The sequence below is a fragment of the Staurois parvus genome, unplaced genomic scaffold (assembly GCF_062004578.1).
Source record: "Staurois parvus isolate SC_StPar_1 unplaced genomic scaffold, SC_StPar_1.0 ptg000048l, whole genome shotgun sequence".
In the NCBI taxonomy this organism is placed as follows: Eukaryota; Metazoa; Chordata; class Amphibia; order Anura; family Ranidae; genus Staurois; species Staurois parvus.
Window position 1 is genome coordinate 3,375,595 of NW_028317844.1, and position 22,585 is coordinate 3,398,179.

Here is a 22,585-nt window from a genome sequence, read left to right on the forward strand (position 1 = left end):
GCCCTTCAGGTCTGGTATGGATTTTGAGGGGAACTCCCACGCCAAAATTAAAAAAAAAAAAATGTTGTGGGGTCCCCCCCAATATCTATACCAGACCCTTATCCGAGCATGCAGCCCGGCAGATCAGGAAAGGAGGGGAGGGGAGGATGGGCGAGTGCCCCTCCCTCCTGAACCATACAAGGTCACATGCCCTCAACATGGAGGGTGCTTTGGGGCAGGGGGGCTCCCCCCCAAAGCTCCTTGTCCCCATGTTGATGGGGACAAGGGCCTCTTCCCCACAACTCTGGCTGGTGGTTGTGGGGGTCTGCGGGTGGGGAGCTTATCGGAATTTGGAAGCGCTCTTTAAAAAGGGGGCCCCCAGATCCCACCCCCCCTTGTGAATGAGTATGGGGTACATGGTACCGCTACTCATTCATAAAAAACAAAAAGTGTACTGTGAAAAAAGACAGGACACAGTCTTTGAGAAGTCCTTTATTAACAGTAAAAACTAAGACTGTCCCCCACAGTAGATCCAACGTCAATTACTATGTTTGCCGTTGCCCCCCAAAAAATATTTAAAAAATAAATAAATATAAAGGCTCCACACCCGATGATCGCTTCCAGCCGTCTGCCTGCTCCAGTGGTTTGACAGTTCTTAAATATGTGAGGGGCGGGGCCACCAAGGGAAATCACCTGAGTGACTTCACCCAATGTGACATCACATGTGGGTTAACAACAATCATGATCATGACAATTAATACAATGCTAGACATTGACTTCCAAGCGCCAATTCAACCAAAAGAATGAATGCAACCTACCACCCACAATTTCTACCAATTTTACAAAATGGTTGAAAGTCCTGGTTGTAGGTTTTCTTTATCTATTTGGTTTTTCTTAGACTAAAATCTGGTTAAAAGTGGTTAAACTTGCCTAAAGTTGGCCTGTGTGGGGAATGAACAACAATGAACCTTTACCTCCAACTCTTGCCCCTAAAACTAATCCCAAATGTAAGATTAACCCCCACAGCAACATACATACTTTATCTGGTGTCTGAAGCATTTGCATTAAGAGCTACTTCTCCTGCGCTTACTAATTTAATTTAGGGGTGGGAAGATATGGCAGCATCTAATATTCTTGGTGAGATGTCTGTATGTACAATAAATGTCCACTTTTACAACGACTGCCCCTCTCTCTAAATAAAGTCGTTGAAGCACAGTTTTTGTAGTGCCGACACAATGCATACATTTAGCTTGTCCACCGAGAGGCCAAATCTTTCATATTTTGTTACATGTGTATAACCAGATCTGGCTGTAAGACCAAGCAGCAAGATTTTTAAAATGTTTGACAATTTTGAAGTTGATAGGAAATTAACAATTAAGTAATCTGTTATTTTTTTTTGGAGGTTGCCCATACTTGCTCACTGTGCGCAGGGTAAAAAGGCAACACAAATAAATAAATATTAGTAAGGAGTAAGAAACTCAGACGTAAACTGTCAGTCAGTAGAATTTCAGAATGATTTTTGTTTCTACTATGCATTTGTTTCCACCAAACATTAGACCATGACAACTGAAAGTACCCATCACATTCTGGAGAACGATAGCCAGCCCCACCATGTTCCCACAATAAGTTCATCTTGTATACTTCAATGATTTCAGGCATGAATCTTATGTAAGCAGTGAAAAATTACAAAAGTTAGCATTGTACATTACGTTTTGGACACTGGAGTTTGGATGAATTTGCTAAAGGTCCCAGAAGAGTCCTCCAAAATACCTAGAAAAACAACAGTCCTATGCCAAAGTACAGATGGTCTTTGTCACACGTACGCTCTTGATTTTAGTGTCTGATATATTTGCCTAGCAGTTTTCATTACTGACTAAGGTAGACTGTAGACAAAACATGAATACTCATTTTTAATTTAAAAGGTTTACTTTAAAAGAGCAACACCACTTTTGTAGGGAACAATAAATCATACCCCTTTTGTTGAAAGTTCCTACATGTTTTTGCTCTGAAGGAATAGTTTTTTGTTTGACCATCTATTTCAGATACTGATTCTGAATGGGAGGGTCTGGTTCATTATAATTGCCTGGTGCACTTTAAAGTGGAACTTCACTCTCTCCATCAACATTGACTATTTTTAATTCTGATGCAGCTACTATTGGTAAATAGATAGGAAAGTATATCATATGTACTTGTTTTAAACATTTTTTTATATTTCCTTAGTCACTTCCTAGCTTCCATGCCTAGGCAATGAATGTCATACATCTCAGGAGTTTCAGGAGGGAAGGAGGGATTTTCTCAGCAAAGCACACCCTCCTGTTTGTATGCTTGAACTAAGGGCAGATTCCAGGAAGCAATTGCTACATGAACCATCTGCCCTTGCTCAAGATTGTCACAACCAGAAATGCTAGGGCAGGGGTAGGCAACCTGAGAGCCACAGGGCTACAAGTTCCATCATGCCTCTGCAAGTCATAGCTGTAACTGTCAGTTTTGTAATCTTTGCAATGCCTCATGGGAAATGTAGTTCCACAACAGCTAGAGAGCCATGGGTTGCCTACCCCTGTGCTAGGGGGTGTTTTTCTAAGTGACTTCTCTGCAAAATAAACCATGGAGACATGGGTGAATGGAGGGAGTTTGCTTTGAATACTGAAAATGAATTAAATAGCATGTTTGGTTTGTGGTGCTCAGATGCAGCATAGTTCATCTTTAAGTCTCTGTATCCCTTTAAAAGTAGTCAGCCCTTAGGAAGTAGTTAACTAAAAATTAGATTTTTGCTGCAGAGGGTCCTAAAATTTGATTTGCATCTTAGACTTCTGGGAAAATCAGTGAGCCAATCACACATGCAGAAAATGACACTTTGGAGGCATATAAAATACACAGAATACCTCCAGGTTGCCAAATTGCATTGGAAAGGTACCGCACTGCAAATTGAAATAGAAAAGTAAGTTTTAATAACAGTTTATTTACAAAATGGCTTGTACAGCAATTTTATATGCTATATTATTTATTTGCTATTTTTTTCTCAAGAAAGTGGAGTTACCCTTTAAAATAATTCAGTAAAAGCAGCTGATTAGCTGAATGACTCATCACTTCATCCTGGCACGATCCATGGAATTCATGCAGATGGTTGCCCTGCTAAATCACCATAGTTGCTGGAATCTTTATATGAATGAAGCTAAACTTAGAAAATTGCAAGCCATTGTGTTTACTGATTTATGCACCCAGACAGAAAAGACATACATTTACATCCTGTCAGACATAGGGGAGTTTATTCATGACACAGATCTACTGTGGGTAGTCAAAGTGTTTACCATGGAAATATCCAATAAGATAATCTTTCATTAAGGTATAGGAAATATAGAAAGGGAGAGGAAAAATAGAGGTAATGACATAGAAATTAGATTCTTAGGTTCATCATGAATTGTTGCTATCAGCGACTCCCACTCTTTTTTTCCTACACTATTACAAAATACTCCTGTTATACCATGTGTTGGAAAACAAAAAATATATAGTGAAATGAAATGCCAATTCCTAATTAAAGCCTCTTTCACTTAAAAAACCCCACTATGATGACACTGTAAGTAGCCAGTTTCGCTCATCTATGGAGTGTTTTCACACTTTTGCCCACTGGGATAAATGGTTTCCCCATTTTACGTAAACCCTTTGAAATGAAAAATGAACAAAATACATCCTTCTATAATGTGTATATGCCTCAATTCAAAGCACCTAGTGTGATTTATGTCTGCTCTGTCATTCCCCTGTTATCTGCCTGAGTCACTTCTGACAGTCTATGCTGACACCAGATAATCCTGGAAGATGGCCCCGGCCACCCTCTCCAGCACGCAGCAGATGACTGACGACTTCAAGCTGTGCATGTTTCCCTATAAGACCATGTAAGCATGAGACTATGTAGAAGGGGTGTGTGTGAAGGACAGGGTGTCAAATCTTGACCACCTTCACCAACTTATGACAAATGACTGATCATACTCACACTGTGCTGTCACTGATGCGATACAATGCCACTCTCAGCCTCACCCTGCACAAAGATTTTCCAACTCACAGGACCACAATCAAAGTGTCAGAAGACTGACACCGATCATCATATTGTTTAAACTTATCACACTACCACTCACAAAAACAATATAACATTTAATAAATATCTGTATATAGGACGAGTAATAGTTGTAATACTATAAGGAAGAGATTCTGCTAATCCTATCAAAGTACTGATAAGGGAGTTTGGAATGCAGCTAAAAGTTTGTTGATTGGATCAGATGCCTTACTGGGAGAATGTAAAGGGGATCACTTCTGTTGTGTCACCTATTGTTGCAAACTATCGTGGCTGACTTATGAATTCTGAACAACATGGTGGGCTTGCCCTTTCATACAGCCTTTTGAGGTGCCAAGTCCACATTATCATCATGGTGTGTCAATTCCCTTCACTCAGGTCTCCTTTCTTTGCTGTGAACTGTATGACATCAAATCCCTGCTTTCTGGAGCTCGGGAATGTTATTTAAATTCTGTAATTTGAATGATTGTAGAGTAAAGATGGCTGTAGAGAAGAGATGGCTGCAGATAAACATGTGCAACTTATGTAGGAGGATTTATTTCATATCTGTTTATCATCTGAGGATAGTCACTTCAATTGGTATATGTAAGGGTTTACAATCACTTTAAATCTGGGATCGGGGCACAGAAAACAAGACTTCCAAGGAAATTAGTTCATTTGATATAACACAACTTTAATATATTTTCTATGCGTAGGAGTCTTAATGTAAATGTATCACTGTCTAGATGTGCTTCCATATAATGTAATTGTTGTGCTTGCGCTGCAGTGCCATTAATTTTGAATATCACCCCAGTGCACTGTTACAGTACTGGACAATGAAACCCGCCACAACGCACATGTACTGCACTGCAGTGTGATGCATTAAAAACAAGTCATATGCAATTTTTACCATGCTATGGTGCGCTGCCAACACACTCCTAGATTGTAAGCTCGAAAGAGCAGGGCCCTCGAGCCCCTCGTGTATTGTATTGTTACTGTCTTGTAACATTTACTGTCCCTCACTATAATGTACAGCGCTGAGCAAACCTTTTGGCGCTATATAAATACTGTAGTAATATAATAATAATAATAATTCAATATGAATGTGCTGACTTGCGCTAATATCCATGTGGTAGCGCATTGTAAAGATGTTAAGAATACCTTATGCAAACAGCAGTTTTGCATTTACAGCTATCAATTCATTGTATTATTATTACTATTATTTCTATAATACAGGATTTACTTAGCTCTAATTATTGCTGCAGAACTTTACACAACAAAGAGAGACAGTACAATTACAATACAATTCAAAACAAGAGACTCATAAGGACCCTGATCATGAGTGCTTGCAAGCTAAAAGTTAACATCATTGTAAAGAAACATTAACTGTTATTCTATTGTATTTAATATTCCCCGGCACTCCATTTCCAAAAGGGCAGTCACAGGGATTCCAGAATCTGCATGGTCCTAACCAGATCTCCTAGCAGCTCATGTGACCATGGTTGTACAGCAGGCCAATTCCCGTCTAATCTGGCATCTCACAGCTTGGATTGGTAGCCTCTGCTGATTACATTTGACCCCACTGCTTGGAAGCAGCCAGCACTTTGGGAGCCAGTGAGCAGGTAAGGAGCATTTGATTTTAATTTACCTGAACGGGTTGCATTCCAGCACCAGCACCAGAGCAGTTAAAATGTAAATAAAGGCTGTCAGTGTGTGCAGGCTGTCAATTGAGAGCTGCTGCAGTTATGTTTATCTATTACCCAACACTCAGCTGGCTGCATACAGGGGCTGATGAGCCACACGTAAGGCACCAGGGTAGTAGGGTCCCCTCCTAGCAATTCATATGAGTAGCCTGCAGTGTTCTTCTGAGTGTCATCTGCATAACATTGCAGTGAACACTCTAACAGACACACTGCAGGCTCAAGGCCACAGTATGCATTTTATAAATGACCTGCAAAGGCAGATGCAGTATGGCGTGAAGACTATGTTCTTCAGAGAGCAGTTTAATCTCTTCATTATAAAACTACCTCATAGTGACAAATAATTTTTACATTTAGTGATATTTTTTAAATTAAGGAAAAAAAAAAATCTCTCTCTGTAATAAAAAAAAAAAAAAGCACTGAAAACCGTACTGATGACAATGTTTAACCTTTTCTGTTATAAAACATATCCAATAAAAAAATCTAAAAAATCATATGTCTTCATAAATTTAGTCCAATATGTATTCTGATACGTCTTTGGTACAGAAAAAAAAATCCCAAGAAGTGTATAATGATTGGTTTGTGTGAAAGGTATGGTGTCCACAAAAACTAAATAAATATATATATATATATATATATATATATATATATATACACACACACAATATAATAGTGATATACACCTGGACAGCTGCACCAGTTCTGACACCATTGTATGGAAATAACCATAGTACAGTTCATTCATTGGTTATAGTTTATGACCTGGTACCTGGCTACTTGTACCAAGTGATTAGCTGTAGCCAATCACAGAATGTCAACAGTAACTAAGCTGTCATGAATGTTAACTCATTCAAGACAACTCAAACTTTTGCTTATTACAGTGAACTTCACAATTGGCTCACAATTGATATGATCCAGAAATATTTATACAGTATAAAGGTGAATAAAGCACCTGGACCGGATGGCATACACCCACGGTCCTTAAAGAATTGAGCTCTGTCATTTCAAAGCCATCGTTTCTAATCTTTAGGGACTCTTTAATGACTGGCATAGTATCACTGGATTGGCGTAAGGCCAATGTGGTGCCAATATTTAAAAAGGGGTCAAAATCTTTACCAAGTAATTATAGACCTGTTAGTTTAACTTCTATAGTTGGGAGGATACTGGAGAGTTTAATAAAAGACCACATAGATGAGTTCTTGCTGTAAAAAAATATTTTAAGCAACAGACAGCGTGGATTCATGAAAGACAGAAGTTGTCAAACAAATCTGATTTCTTTTTATGAGGAGGTGAGCAAAACCTTGGACAGAGGGGTGGCGGTGGACATGGTATACTTGGATTTTGCAAAAGCATTTGACACAGTTCCCCACACATGGCTAATGTGTAAGGTAAATAGACTCCCTCAAGAGTTGGTTCTGGTCAGCTCAGTGGATTGCTTCAAAAAAGGCCTGGATTCTTTCTTACATACACAGAATATAACTGGATACTAACATTTATAGGTAAAGTTGATCCAGGGAATAGCCGATTGCCTCCTGGGGAAGGAATTTTTTTCCCAGCAGGAGAAAATTGGATAATGCTTTGCTGGGTTTTTTCCTTCCTCTGTATCAACTGTGGGTGTAGGATTATAACTTTTTTTTTTTTATGGCTGAACTGGATGGACTTTTGTCTTTTTTCAGCCAGACTAACTATGTAACTATGTAAACAGTAACAGTGTAAAAAAAAATCCCTGATCACCCCCCCAGATTAGTAGAGTGTCATCCTGATGACAGGATGTAAAAAAAAAAAATAGTAAAAACGTTTTAAAAATTTTGAATACATTTTTTTTTTTTCTTTAACATACGGTCACCAGTCAGTATCCCTGATCACCACACCAATCATATGATTGCACTGTACTGCACTGATGACAGTATGTAAAAAAAATAATGAAAACAAAACAAATGTTATTTAATTTCTTTATTTTCCACAAAATTGTGACAAAAACGCGAAACTTAGTTTCAAACAAGAATAGGAATTTGGTGATAGGAAGAGGAGGAGCACACATGGTATATAAGACTAGTTTGTGAAACCGGAAATTCCTGTCTCTAAAGACACTCAGTGGGAAGGGCACAACGCGCATTAGACGGAGCTTCCGGTTTCCAGTGATGTCTGGTGGAACGCACGCAAGGTTGTCCTTACTGCCTCGCAAGTTGAAGCACATTGTTTATGATATATTGTAAGTGCATTACTTTTAATTAATCTCAAAATAAAAGCAGTATTATGCTTTGGGGGCTTCCTCTATCCTTCTGATTTCCTTAAGAAAGTAGGATATGTTGAGTGCATGATCTGAAGTAAAGGAAAGAAGGGAGATACCATTACCCAACACCAGACAAAGCGTTGTTTGACCCTGTTGCAAGAAAAAACATACACATATTCTACGGGGGACTGCGAATGTATGTTATTTGAGAACAGAGAACTTTCAAGTAATCAGGTCTACATCACCACGGACTGAAAGTTATTTGGACACTTTGCACATTGTTTATATTTTTTTTTTTGGATACTTTTGATATTAAGGTACCAAGTGATAGCTGTGAGCCAATCAGTAAGTAAGCGGTCATGAATGGAAACCATTTATGATTGTTGATTTTACATTGTAATCATGTGATCGCTATGACCAATCAAGCTCATTGCGCCTGTGTACTGGTAACAGTAATCCGCTTTGTCCACCACAGGGGCAGGACACAACAGGCACAGGAGTGGCACACAGCACACCCATGCACAGATGATGCATATGTACGTTATTGTGCCTTTACCTGCCACCCGCTCACAGTAATTTTACTGCAAACAGTTGGCAGGTGAGTAATATTGTTACTCACTACTCACTAGTCTAAAAAGAAATGTTCTTACCTTCACAAGGTTCAGAATAATAATGGGTGATCCAAATCTCTGAAGCATTTGGTCAAAGTGGGAAGCAGCAGCATGTGCATAAGGATCTGCTTGGTCCACTGGCAGAACAAAAAATACAATATTAGACAGCAGAAATATTATTACTGCTCATAAACTTACAGAGAGACTGTCCTAAAGCATGAGTTGCAAGATTTAACTTCAAGGAGGTGGAACTATAAATTTAACCCAGACGTTTACATGCATTCCCTAATTGAAAATTTACCTGCCATGTGGATTGTACAAAGAGTTAAAGTGTTTAGGGGACTCTATGGGAGCAGATGTCATGAAACGATTCTAAAAAAATAAGTAAGGCTGGCCAGAACTTTTTTATTAATTTTGACAGCTAAAGCGTCAATTAGAGCTAACCTACAGTTAAAAAAAAAAACTACAGAGCGAACAGCAGCTGTCAACATACGAGGGGTCTTGAAAAAGTTTCAGAATTTTATTTTAACTCTATTTATTAAGAATTTTAAAAACAACATGACAACTGTTATACTAAACTGCAAGGTCAGCCAGGTTGTCAGACAGCCTAGTCACCTGACACTCTCAGACATGACCAATTACTACTCCTCCCGGCCTCACTGTTTCCAACTAAAATATAAAAGTGTGGAAACTTTTTGAAGAACACTCGTATACCTTGTACCATACAAGCTAACACCATACACATACCTGATGTTGTAGAATCCCTCATGGTCACAACATACACTTTCATTCTATATCAGCATTGTAATAACAATGCAACCAACGGTTGTTTTTGACAATCCAATATAATCTCCTTTCATTTTGTGAGTGCTGGCTCTCTGTTGTCCCTCTCTTTCCACAACTGCTTGTACCGGCTGAACTACTTATCAGCTGGTCCAGACATGGTCACGTGGGGTGAGATGTATGGGAGCAGGAAACTCCGAGCAACAATGATTTGCTTTGAAATTCGAACATTTCAAAACGTTTTACTCTTAGCAATCGTTCACCAGTCAGGACAAACAGACAACGACGAGCAGTTACAGTACTGTGAAAGAATATACATGTTATTCCTATGCTGCCTGGCTGAATCGGACAGAGCAACATTTTTCTTTAACTGTTCCTTTGTTACCTTTCTCCATCTTGCCTGAATACAGGAACATGATGGAATAACAGAAACCTTGCCCATGTCCACAAACCATTAAGTTGTTTATGCTTCAGTTACCCTACTAACTATACAGTAACCTATACAGTATACAGGTTCATTTAGGTTTTATTTTTAATTGTTTTTATACCAACCATCCCACCCTGATAAGTATATAAAGAGAACTTACATGTTATTGGTGGCTTAGGCATCATAGTGGAAATGTCTTGGGACCAATACAAAGGGACTGAGCCTCGAACTTGTACATAGGAGGAATAGCTTCCTGCAGTAAATGACATCACAGAAGCATCATGTACTATTTGCTCAGTCTCTACTTCATTGGCAACATCACCCTATAGGACAAGAGAAAAACCACAGTTAAACAATAATCATTTTTACAGATATACAGCCTTCTACAAGTGTCATTCTTTCAGCCCTGTAATTGCACTTTAAAGTAGAAATATAGGCAAAACTTTTTTTTCCCATTTTTGAAAGAGCAAGAGAGGGTTATAACCCCTGTCAGATTTGTTTTTCACCATCTGTGGCCTATTGCAGAGATTTCCCTTTGCATCCTGTCCCATAGCCAAATAGGAAGTGTGAGGCAATCCCTGCAAATTAAGAGAATTCCTTGGAGACCCCCCCGGTCACCAGAACTAGTATCCCCATTGGAAGATTTCCCCTCTATTACTTTTCTGGGGACAACCCAAATTTGGGACTTTCTTTTACGTACACTTTCAATGATAATGGTAAACTGTACAAATAAAGTGGGTGAATCAGAAGTCAGAAAGTGATTCAGCCCACAAGACTAAACAAATTCCAATCTCATTGAAAGTCTGCAGAGGTTACTAATGATAAAAAACATCCACAACACTGATTAATAGCCTCAGGCCATGTAATCTAGGATGCCTAAAGCTGGCCATAGATGTAAAGAATTTCAAACTATCAGGTAACTATCAAATATTTAGCACTCAAAAAATAATGCTTACCTCACAATTTGCTCCTCTCTTTAAAAACCGTGTGCCAGCAAATTTGCTTGATCTTCTTGCCATCAGAGTCACATAGATTGGTCGACCATAAATTAATAGCTCTTTGTAAATTTGTTTAGGTAAATTTGTGATATAATGGACTAAAGAGAATTGAACAAATAATAGATCTACAATATAAAATAATCACAGCATGTGACTCAAAATGCACAGCTTTTGCTGGTCATGCATCTGTAAATGACATCAATTGACAAATGACAATTTTCAGGGATCTAATTTTAAAGGATAAGCTTACTTTTAAAAAACAAAAACAAACAAGTACACTATTTTTGAAGGTGAAAAATGTGAATTTATTATTTTTATTCTAGAAGCCTGCAACCACGATCAGCAGATTGTCAGCTTCATGCAGACTCTCAGTAAAGCTGTCTACCCATACATCCCGTAGGGGCAGACAGTTACTCAACTCCAGGAAGATCAATGAACTGAGAGAACTCACCAGCACCCTTGAATTTCACTGAGAACTACAAGTCTTCTGCCAAGGTGGCTTTAGTAACATGTTACACACTGAATATGGGTGTAACATGTTATTAAAAGTGAACTTATCCTTAAACAACAGAGACAATGGTGTTGATGTACTAAAGGCAAATAGACTGTGCACTTTGCAAAGGAATTTGCTCCAGGGCTTAGTAAATTAGGGGAAGCTCTACTGACTTCCACCATCCAATTGTGCAAGCAAAATGCGGTTTTATTATTTTCCTTACATGTGATTGGGTATTCTTTGCAAAGTGAAGCTTTATCTTATTTACTAAGCTACTAAGCTCTGGAGCAAATGCCCTTTGCGAAGTGTACAGTCTATTTGTCTTTAGTAAATCAATCCCAATGTTTTTCTAACTTTTCTAAGAAAAAAACTGCCAGGCATGTTGAGCACTATCACGTCAGTCATTATATAACATGAAACTCTCATCTTTCATTTACAGTTCATTGATCATGTTGTAAAGGATACTTGACTGTCCACAAAATCCATGAATTATATAAAGCAGCCAGTCACGATGTACGATGTCTTTTACACACTTTAAAAGTTGTCCATTCCAGACATATTTCATGCAAGGTTCACTGCATATCCCAAAAATACCTGAAAAAATTAAACTAGCAATAAATAAATATTCTGTCGATTGCTGCATATTGTTTTTCCAATATGGCAAACACACACTTATATTATTTGTGCAGTACAGCATTTGAGATACAAAAGGTTATATGATAAGACTGTTCCTAACCTCGGAAACCACTAAGCAACTCATTCACTCCCTTATTATATCATGCCTTGACTACTGTAACTCCCTCCTCACTGGCCTACCACATCACTGGCTATCCCCACTCCAGTCCATCATGAATGCTGCTGCCAGACTCATTCACCTTACTAACCACTCTGTATCTGCCACCCCTCTCTGAAAAACCCGCCACTGGCTCCCAATTGCCCAATGGATAACATTCAAAACACTAATACTGACGTACAAAGCCATTCATAACACTGCCCCTAAATAAATCACCGACCTTGTCTCTAAATACTACCCAAACCGTACTCTCCACTCCTCGCAAGGCCTCCCACTCTCTTGCTCCCTTGTCTCCTCCTCACATGCCCGTCTCCAGGATTTCTCAAGGGCTTCACCCATCCTCTGGAACTCCCTACCCCAATCTATCAGGCTATCGCCTACTCTGCTCACTTTTAGGCGCACTCTGAGAACCCATCTCTTCAGGGAAGCCTACCCCGACCCCAGCTAATACTGGAATCCTCTACTCTTCCTATCACTCCATCCCCCACAGCTAATTACCTCTTGTACCACTATCCCCCCCCTCCTAGATTGTAAGCTCCAAGGAGCAGGGCCTGCTAATCCCTCTTGTATTGAACTGTATTGTTACTGTACTGTCTCCCTCCATAATGTAAAGCGCTGAGCAAACTGTCGGCGCTATATAAGTCCTGTATAATAATAATATGGTTGAAGCAATCATACAATATACCGTGTTACACCTATACCAATTGCTACACCACAGAATGCATTCAAACAAACAAGTGATTACATGTATTTGTTCACTACCAGACAGATATTTCAGCTTCATATTGGATCTGGATGCTTTAGGATAAAATTGTGAGTTTATAAACTGAATTTTATGCTGGATTTAAGAGCAGTTTTGCTAAGGTAAATTACCTGTTTATACTATATTAAAGAACCAGTATAGTTGAATACTACATTTATAAATATGAAGGAAAAGTTTATATGGCTTTGGGAAAAAATGGATACGTTTTTAGTAAATTTCTGTGTAATAAATGCATGTTTTTATATATTTTTTAATTTTAAATAGTAGTGAATGAATAATACGTAATCAATGTTTTGAGTATATGCATGCTGTGATATAGCAGTTGATAAAGGTGTAACAGAATATATTCTATAGTGACTAAATTGTAACAATACACCTCACACTCACAACAAACATTATCTCAGCTTTCCTTGAAGCAGTAAAGGATACAACATTTTATACAATTCAAAGCCAATACTGTCATTTGAATAACAGTTGAATGATGTTGGCTAAACAATGCCTAAGTAGAGATATGCATAAAGGAAACCAAGGTCTGAATTTACACTGATACAAAGTTAGGTTAAAAAAAGGCACATGTATATGGAATTTACCCAATAAAAAATGAATAAACAACTTGAAAACCTGTGCTCTCAGAACGATAAATCAACAGTTGATCCAGAAGGCAAAAAACAAATAAAGTTCGGTCCAATTTGCTCAAAAATTAAAAATCCCTTCCTGATCCCTAGACAATTCAATATTTGCAGAATCAGCCTAACTAGAACCAGCTCCTGTAGAAGTCTATTCTACAGTTTCATAGCAAACTCTGATCCAGTTACCACTACTCTCTTACATGCTATATACATGTTATTTTTACGTACTGTTCTATATCTGGTAATATGCTAGAATACTGTTGTATCTGACTAGTGAAACTGGTTGTTCTTCCTTGTTTTGATATATCGCACTTTTTTGCCTTTGTTTCTGAAAGATGTCTTATCTTGCTGAAGTAAGCAATAAAAATTATTAGTATTAAAAACAAATGCAATTCAAATGTAGATCAAATTTCATGATTTTTTGGTCAAAATGTATTTTGCTGCATGTCTTTGATAAAAAAAAAACTCAATAAGTGTATATTAATTGGAATTATATATACTGTAATTTTTTTTATACTTCTAATGGCAGTGATCAGCAATAGTGTAGTGGGCAATCTGACACTAACTGATGGTGGGGGGACTAACTGCCACTCACATCACCAGTGACACTAATACAGTGATCAGTGATAATAATATACACTGTCACGGTTCTCATGACACTGGCTGGGAAGGGGTTAACATCTAGGGCGGTCAAGGGGTTAAATAATTGCCTAAATGCTAAAGATGCGTATTATATGCTGCTTTAATAAGAGATCTATTGGTTTCTCATTACAGCTTTGCAGGGATGACAAACAGTGAGATTGATCCCTCTGTACAAAGCCCTGTATTGAATGGCAACACAGGACTCTGGGCTGTAATTGGACATAAACACATTTCACCCCATGGGGTAAGGATGATCATGATAAAGGTGAGGGATCATCCCAGAACTAAACAGGAGAATCTTGTGAATGATCTCAAGACAGTTGGGATAACAGTCACCACCACGGTTATTAAACAAACCATTGTTAAGACAATATGCCACCATGGATTGAAATCCTGCAGCACCCGCAAGGTCCCCCCTCCTTAAGAATGCACATGTATAGGCCCGTCTGAAGTTTGCCAATAAACATCTAAATGATTCAGAGAAGGATTGAGAGAAAGTGCTGTGGTCAGATGAGACCAAAACTGAGCTCTTTGACATTACCTCGACTTGCCGTGTTTGGAGGAAGAAAAATGTCAACTATGACCCTAAGAACACCATCCCTACAGTAAAGCACAGAGGTGGAAACATTATGCTTTGGGGCTGTTTCTCTGCTAAAGGTACAGGCTGACTTTGTCACATTGAAGGGCCAATGAACAAGGCCATGTATTGTAAATTCTTGAATGAGAACCTCCTCCCTTCAGCCAGAACACTGAAGATGGTCATGGATGGGTCTTCTGGCATGACAATGACCCAAAACATACTGCTAAGGCAAAAAAGGAGTGGTTCAAGAAGAAGCACATTAATGTCATGGGGTGGCCTAGCCAGTCTCCAGACCTTAATCCTATAGAAAATTTATGGAGGGAGCTGAAACTTCGAGTTGCCCAGCGACAGACAAGAAACCTCAAGGATTTAGAGAAGATCTGTAAAGAAGAGTGGACCAAAACTCCTTCTAAGATGTGTGCAAACCTGGTAAGCAACTACAAGAAACGTCTAACCTCTGTGCTTGCCAACAAGAGTTTCTCCAAGTACTAAGTCATGTTTTGCTTGGGGATCAAATACGTATTTTACTCACTGAACTGCAACTCAATTTATAACATTTTTATCATGTGTTTTTTTCTGGAGATGCAGGAGATCAAATAAACCCTGATAGATCAGGGCTTGATCTAGGTCAGTTACAGGGTCAAGGCTTGGGCCAAGGTGAGGGTCAACAGTCAGGGTCGGGGGTCAGCATTTTCTTTTTTGCATAAGTGTCCAAAATACTTATTACTGTTTCTTTTGTTTCATCCAAGTAAACTGTGCCTAATGTTGGTGTAACCTACAATTTTTTTTTTATGTTACTATTATCACATACAAAACGAGTGTTCCTACTGAGGTGCAAAGGTAGGTATGCTCACCAAACTCCTAATAATAAGGAAAAAAAACATCAGAGGGAACAGAAAATTTAATAAACTGTGGGGGTACAAGGTGCACAAACCAGTCTATCATCTTCTCACTTGCCCTTTAATTATCAGGATCAGAAATGCAATCAGAGGTAGCCCATATAGCCATTATCATCAGCACAAAAAATGAATTTGGTTTTCTACTGATTGACTACAAAAGCCAACCTTACTGCTGTATTTTGCAAAACAGAAAAGATAAAATTAGTTCATCCTTGAGCCTTGGAATAATGTCTGTATTACCTGCATACTACACCATCTGCACTTGATTTGACTTGTTTCTGTATGCTTTCCTCTCAAATGTATTTATTTATTACAGGTACTTATATAGACCTTCAATTTACGCAGCGCTTTACATATATATTGTACATTCACATCAGTCCCTAACCCTCAAGGGGCGTACAGTCTAAGGTAACTTTTACATTAAAGAAAATACACACAATGCAACACACTGCCTCAGCCCATAGATAATATTGTGTGTCTCAGAACAGGATGGCTAGATGAATATCTGTGCACTGTGTACTGCTCATCAGGAAATTAATTTTACTTCTTAGTGCTATACTTAGTAAAATGCGTACCTTAGCATGTTTACCTTTCAAAAGTGAAGAGTAAAATACACATCCTATATTATATATTTAATCTGTATATAGTGAACTGCCTGATAAAAACAAATTGGAATGAACATGCAAGACCCATAAAATTCACTTGGTTTATTGAAGAGGTTGCACATGTATAGTAACTATGGGCAAAGTGCAAGTAAACATACTTGTTATGTTTTTCCACATTTTGTAGTGTAAAAATTTAGAATGTATTTAACTTTTTACTTTTACTTACTACACCAATTACTCCATGAAGTTAATGCAAAAGGGCAAAATCAACACCGTTTTTCAGATTACCTACAAACATAAATGTACTGAACAGAAATAAACTGAAAAGTTTTGATTACAACCCTAAACTGTCATATGACCTCTACTTAAATACAACAGCTTCTGGAAGACCCCAAGTCTAGGACAAGAGAAAGCTTTTTTCAATATATAACTCAGGAATCTTTGCAAAATTTAAAGTGTTAGTTCACATTTACCAGAAACCTGCCTATGCAGATAAGAGTGTCTGTGGATAATGACAAACTGTGTGTCTCTGACTACATAAGGTTGAATAATACCCTTGCTATAGGTGTAGACCATTTATGTACCCCATGAATCCTGACTGGAATATTTGCAGGATGCTGCTAGGACTTTGCTAATTGAGGCATTACTGCTCACCCCATCATCACAGGAGTGAGTTCTTTCTCTGAATCAAAGCCCCTCACATGCACTCTCTCTCCCCTGATGCAGTAGCTTTGAGCTCAGCGTCTGAGAGCTCACTCCTGTAATGGTGGAGGTGAGCAGTAATGACTAGGCCTAACCTAGCAATGTCCTGGGCGTTTTACAGTCAGGCTTCAGGAGGGATGTAAATGGCCTACACCTATAGCAAGGGTGTTATTCAACTTTAGTCAGAGCTGCACAGTTTGTTTTTATCTACAGATCTGCATAGGCAGCTTTTTGGTAAAGGTGAACTGCCCCTTTAAATATTTCTGCTTACCAAGAATCCACATTTAATCTGACAGTGCCAGAGCAAATTTGCCAAACAGATTGGCCAAAACTGCAGGATCCAGGAGCAAAACTGGGAGAGAATAACTCAAAAAGATTCACAGCAGTCATTTCAGACTAAGGCAGTTCAATCAAACACCCACTAAGAATGGTTGACACTTATGCAACTTACACATAACTGCTTTTCTGTTCACACAGGGCGCTTGATTATGTGCCCTGTGCAGGTCAGTGTTTTCCATGTTGCATGCTTACATCTCTGCAAGTGAATCTGCCTGTCAGTTTCCATCAGTTTTTCTGCAAGTATGGTGTGAACGAGGCCTTAGTGCCAGGCTTATAGAAAGTGACATCAGTAGGTCTTCTTGAGGGATTTTTTTTTTAATTATTTAAAAATATAAATAATAGTTGGAAAAAATGTTTACACAATAAGAGATACAAGGCAAGGGGTCCAAGATAGAATCCAGCCCACTTTGTGGGGTACGTTAGAGGGTACATGGAGCTGAGAAACTGTCTTACACCAAAGACAGCTTTTCTGTTTTGGATCATGTTTTCTTTAACATAGAACTGAAATAATCTAGATGGACAACATGCTACTTAATTTAAGTACTTAGCATGTCCTTCAGTTCCTGACACTGAGAAGATTGGTGGGGTGCAAAGGAAAGGCAAGCACATACTGCTGGAGATGGTGAGATTACCAGTTAATTTACCTTAACCCTAGGTTCATATCTGTATGGGTGGTGCCCCTGCGGATCCGCACGAAAATACGTGCAGCCGCACCACCCACACAGAGAAAGGCGGACCTGCAGACGGGTGTCATTACTTCTAATAGCACACCGCCCGCACTGGAAAACGCAACCGTACTGGGAACCGAGGTTCCCGTGCAGGCTGCGTTTTCAGAAGTGCAGGGCCTTCTTCCCTGCATGTCATGGGCATGGGAGTCCATTCAAATGAATGGGCTCTCGTGCCCGTGCAAAACGTGGCCCGCATGGCCGCATATATGTGAACTGGGGGTAAATGAGCCAAGCACAAGTTTTTCTAAAATTCCACATTAGTTATTTTTAATATCAGCACATATGTACTATTTGCTCAGGACAACATAAAAAGGAGAAAATATTTTAAGGAGAAATTTTGGAGGTTTTGGAGGACACATCTGACTGCCCACTTATGATACTATATGCAGTTTTTGTTTTATCTTGAATAAAGCTAATGGAAAAAAGATTATATTCAACCATTCAGCAAAATAGTTTGATCAATACTTACAAATTTGAAAAGGCCTGACTTTCATATACCCACATTTTATATCAAGCACGTGTACTGCTGCTTAAACTTGTAGTTCTGTTTGGCAGTGCCTAGCAATCATTTTTACAATGAGCAGACAGAGTTGTCGTGATGGTTCAGCTGAAATGTTTGCAACAACAGGATGGATTAACTTGATATTCTGTGTGACAGCAAGAAGAAAGTGTGGGTGTATACTGAACTCAACACACGTGCGAACAATATTGCTTTATTATCACTGTGAGTGATTACCATCTCATTATAGTCAAAATGTGGGTATGTAATATTGTGTAGGGGAGGGTGCAAAAATTTTCAAACAGTTGTTTCAACACCCCACCTCCCAGGATGCAGACAGTTATTTCCTATACAACCAAGCTATTTTGGCAACATCCAGGTAAGCACTGTATATAGAGATTTAAGCACTGATGCGCAAATGTTCAGTTTCTATGGCAACCTCAACTTTGTTACACAGCAAAGCAAAGACAGCAACAGCAATTATTTAAAATACTTTACTGTGCTTTATTAAACTACTTATGTGGCAGCTGAGTTTGTTTTACATTAGGAGCTAACAAGGGAAAATTTGAAGTCACTGACATTTTAAAAGGGAATTCGATATATACTGTAGATAGATAGATAGATCTGTTTGGTTCTTTTTACGTCAGTAAGACGAAGAGATCCTTCTGCCGTAGTATCCAGGATCATCTTTACTACATAGATGCGGGTTTAGTATACATCCCAATTGGCAGACATGTTGGCTTAGTGTACGGATATGATACAAATGTTATCTCATTTTTTGCCCTGGATAGGATCTATGTGGACCCCAGGGGGGGTGACTTCGACAAACAAATCCTACAGAGAGAAACCCGATGGAGTTACAATCTAATGGCCACTCTCCCTCCGGGGTTAAATACTGCACTTACATTTAAACAATTTCTGTAATTATCAATGGTTTCTCCCCTTTTCCTTTTTTTTTTCCTTCCCTGTATTGCTATGCAACTTTGTAATTATTTTATTTTATGTATTGATCCTTGTTTGCTGCCATGGGGGATGAGGTCCTTCTATTGCCCTAGCAGGTGGCCAGACATTCGGGCGCAAGGCTACTTGTGTGGGGGAGGCATCTCCTCCTCCCTTCCATCCATGGGTGGTGCCACTGGGACCGGCCTTTGGAACACATCACGCTCCTCTTCTGGCCGCTGCTGTTATGGCAGTTCATTGTGGACAGGCGCATGCGCAGTAGCAAGGTGGCCAGCGGCTGGTGCAACGGCACACGCCGACCCGGTGTCATGACGTTGGGTGATGGGCGGGGCGTCCCACCCACTGGGGCCATATAGGGGAGAGGTGACAGCAGAGCTAGATGTGATTACCAGGCTGCTATTTTTGAGACAAATGACCGTGCTATGGGCCACGAAGCGCAGGGTTTAACTATTTCCATTGCTATATGAGCATTTTTGCCAATAACTATGTTGACCATTTGTTGATTTGGAGCTTGGCGGCAGGTCTTAGGGGGGTAAGTGAATGTGAGGGACATCCTTTTTTTTGTGTGGGTTTTTTTGGGAGGAGGAATAATGCCATACACCCAATACTTAACATACATGTTTCTAGGAGGGTGTTTTTTGGTATATAAAAGTCTCTCACATCATCTATATACTAAATGACCCCTACAGTGATTTAAATTTCTCCTTCTTCTTTGTTCAATATCCTTCCATGTGTGATTCTTACTTCATCCTCCACTTGTTACCCTCAAAGAAAGATATAAACGCACATAGTGTATTATCCTCTGTACACTCACAGCTATCAAAAAGAATCACACTCACAAAAATTAGTGTGAAGTTGGGCTTAACCACTCCACCATGTGTTCACTTCTATACATTTGTAATCCTTACTCTTACCCTCTATCTACTTGACAGACACCTTATAACAAATTCCACTGACAAGATTCTTTCAATATATAGCCTCCTCTTCTGTCCTCCCCTCATAGGAGATATACCCTCCGGAGGAATACAATATAGTGTGATATCTTCAATACCTCAATATTGCGTTCTCTTGTGCTCCCCTCAATCATTAATTGTGACCACCAGTGAAAAGTGAATTAACACTCCACCACCTCACAGACCATGCACCTTACCGGACTAAGCCAGTCTAACAGCATAAGACAGAAACAGCTCCTCCTGGCCAGTAATATTCCCGGTTTCCAATAGTAATGTATAATGGGTCAGAATAGATAAGCATACATAGTGAATCAAGTTTTTAAAACCAGCTATTTATTCTAATAATAAAAAAGCTTACAAACAAATATAGCACATCAGCATTTCTGCTTATTAAAATCAGAATCATCGTTTGCTCACTCTAGACCTCATCCAAGATGGCCACTCCACAACTTCCGGCCTACGTCTGATGTCACTCTCTGACGCGTTTCGTCACTTCCGGCCAGCTAAACACTCTAACTCCGCCCTAACGTGGGCGGAGGTCGCCATCTAAGAGAAGCAATACCACACTTGGAGACCTCTAAAGATGTATTTAGAGCACCAGCCGAACAGTTGAGATATAAACAATAATACAGCAATATAAACAATATCAATACAGTTCTAATGTACTGGGAACAATCTACTAATGATACCAGAAATAAATTAAAACATATGACAGCATTGCTACCCCACTGCCATATAATGGTATTTAAATGTATGCACAACAAACCTATTTAATTAAACTGCAATACATACCCTGTGCAGTATAATCAATCATGGGGACATAAGACAAGGGTGACCAAAATTAATCCTACTAGAGTCTATTCCCATATATAAATGTGTGTGTAATGGGCTCATTCTATTGACATAAAGCCCACAGGACGTACCTGTTGGTAAATAAATTGTATAAATATGACCGAACAGAGTAGGAAAAGGGGAATACCTACAATACAATATAACCAAATACTAAGATAAATCCCTTAAGGAGTAACCTACAAAAGGTGGATGGTAGATGAATCCACCTACCTAACCTCTACTATAGACAAATACCAGAACCAATAACATACTTAACCCAGCGTTACATATTACCAGGAGAGGATTCTGAGCCGTAACACTTCGAGATGTTATATATGCATATTAATGACCACCACCTCATGGGTGATCAATAGAAACTATAAGTGATGGAGACGGTACATGAGACTATAAAAGAGGAATTGAGATCGTATTTCTATGATCATCACCTCTTGGGTGATCAAAAGAATACTTGCATTGTATATTATCAGGGGAGGATTCTAAGCCATAACTCAAGATGTTATATATGTATATTATTATGATCACCACCTCATGGATGATCCACAGAAGCTATAGAGATGGAGATACTACCTGAGACTACAAAGGAGGAATTCGTATATGTATTACTAGCTCACCACCTCCTGGGTGATCAACAGAATACCAAGTCCCAGGTCAAAAAAGCTAGAAGTGGTAGAGATGCCACACAGAGCTACAGAAAGAAGCAAGTGAAGCGCTGATGTGCTATGTTTGTAAGCGCTTTTCTATTGGAATAAATAGCTGGTTTTAAAAACGTAATGCACAATGTATGCTTATCTATTCTGACCCATTATACATTGTCATTGGAAACCGGGAATATTACTGGCCAAGAGGAGCTGTTTCTATCTTATGCTGTTGGACTGGCTTAGTCCGGTAAGGTGCATGGTCTGTGAGGTGGTGGAGTGTTAATTCACTTTTCACTGGTGGTCACAATTAATGATTGAGGGGAGCACGAGAACACAATATTGAGGTATTGAAGATATCACACTATATTGTATTCCTCTGGAGGGTATATCTCCTATGAGGGGAGGACAGAAGAGGAGGCTATATATTGAAAGAATCTTGTCGGTGGAATTTGTTATAAGGTGGTTGTCAAGCAGATAGAGGGTAAGAGTAAGGATTACAGACGTACAGAAGTGAACACATGGTGGAGTGGTTAAGCACAACTTTACACTAATTTTTGTGAGTGTGATTCTTTTTGATAGCTGTGAGTGTACAGAGGATAGTACACTATGTGCATTTATATCTTTCTTTGAGGGTAACAAGTGGAGGATGAAGTAAGGATCATGCACGGAAGGATACTGAACAAAGAAGGAGACATTTAAATCATTGTAGGGGTTCATTTAGTATATAGACGCTG

At 39.1% G+C, this 22,585-nt stretch overlaps 1 protein-coding gene across 2 annotated transcripts in view; it reads right to left on the reverse strand.

Annotated features, from left to right (window-relative positions):
- The window catches only part of FIG4 (FIG4 phosphoinositide 5-phosphatase), a 315,676-nt gene that overhangs the window by 183,924 nt on the left and 109,167 nt on the right, over window positions 1-22,585 (reverse strand). For both annotated transcript variants that reach the window (XM_089664705.1, XM_089664713.1), the window contains exons 8-11: window positions 11,735-11,863; window positions 10,735-10,835; window positions 9,939-10,101; window positions 8,608-8,705 (exon numbers count right to left, since the gene is read on the reverse strand). In XM_089664705.1, coding sequence (XP_089520831.1) covers window positions 8,608-8,705; window positions 9,939-10,101; window positions 10,735-10,835; window positions 11,735-11,863 — 491 coding nt within the window. The remainder of the gene's footprint in view (window positions 1-8,607; window positions 8,706-9,938; window positions 10,102-10,734; window positions 10,836-11,734; window positions 11,864-22,585) is intronic.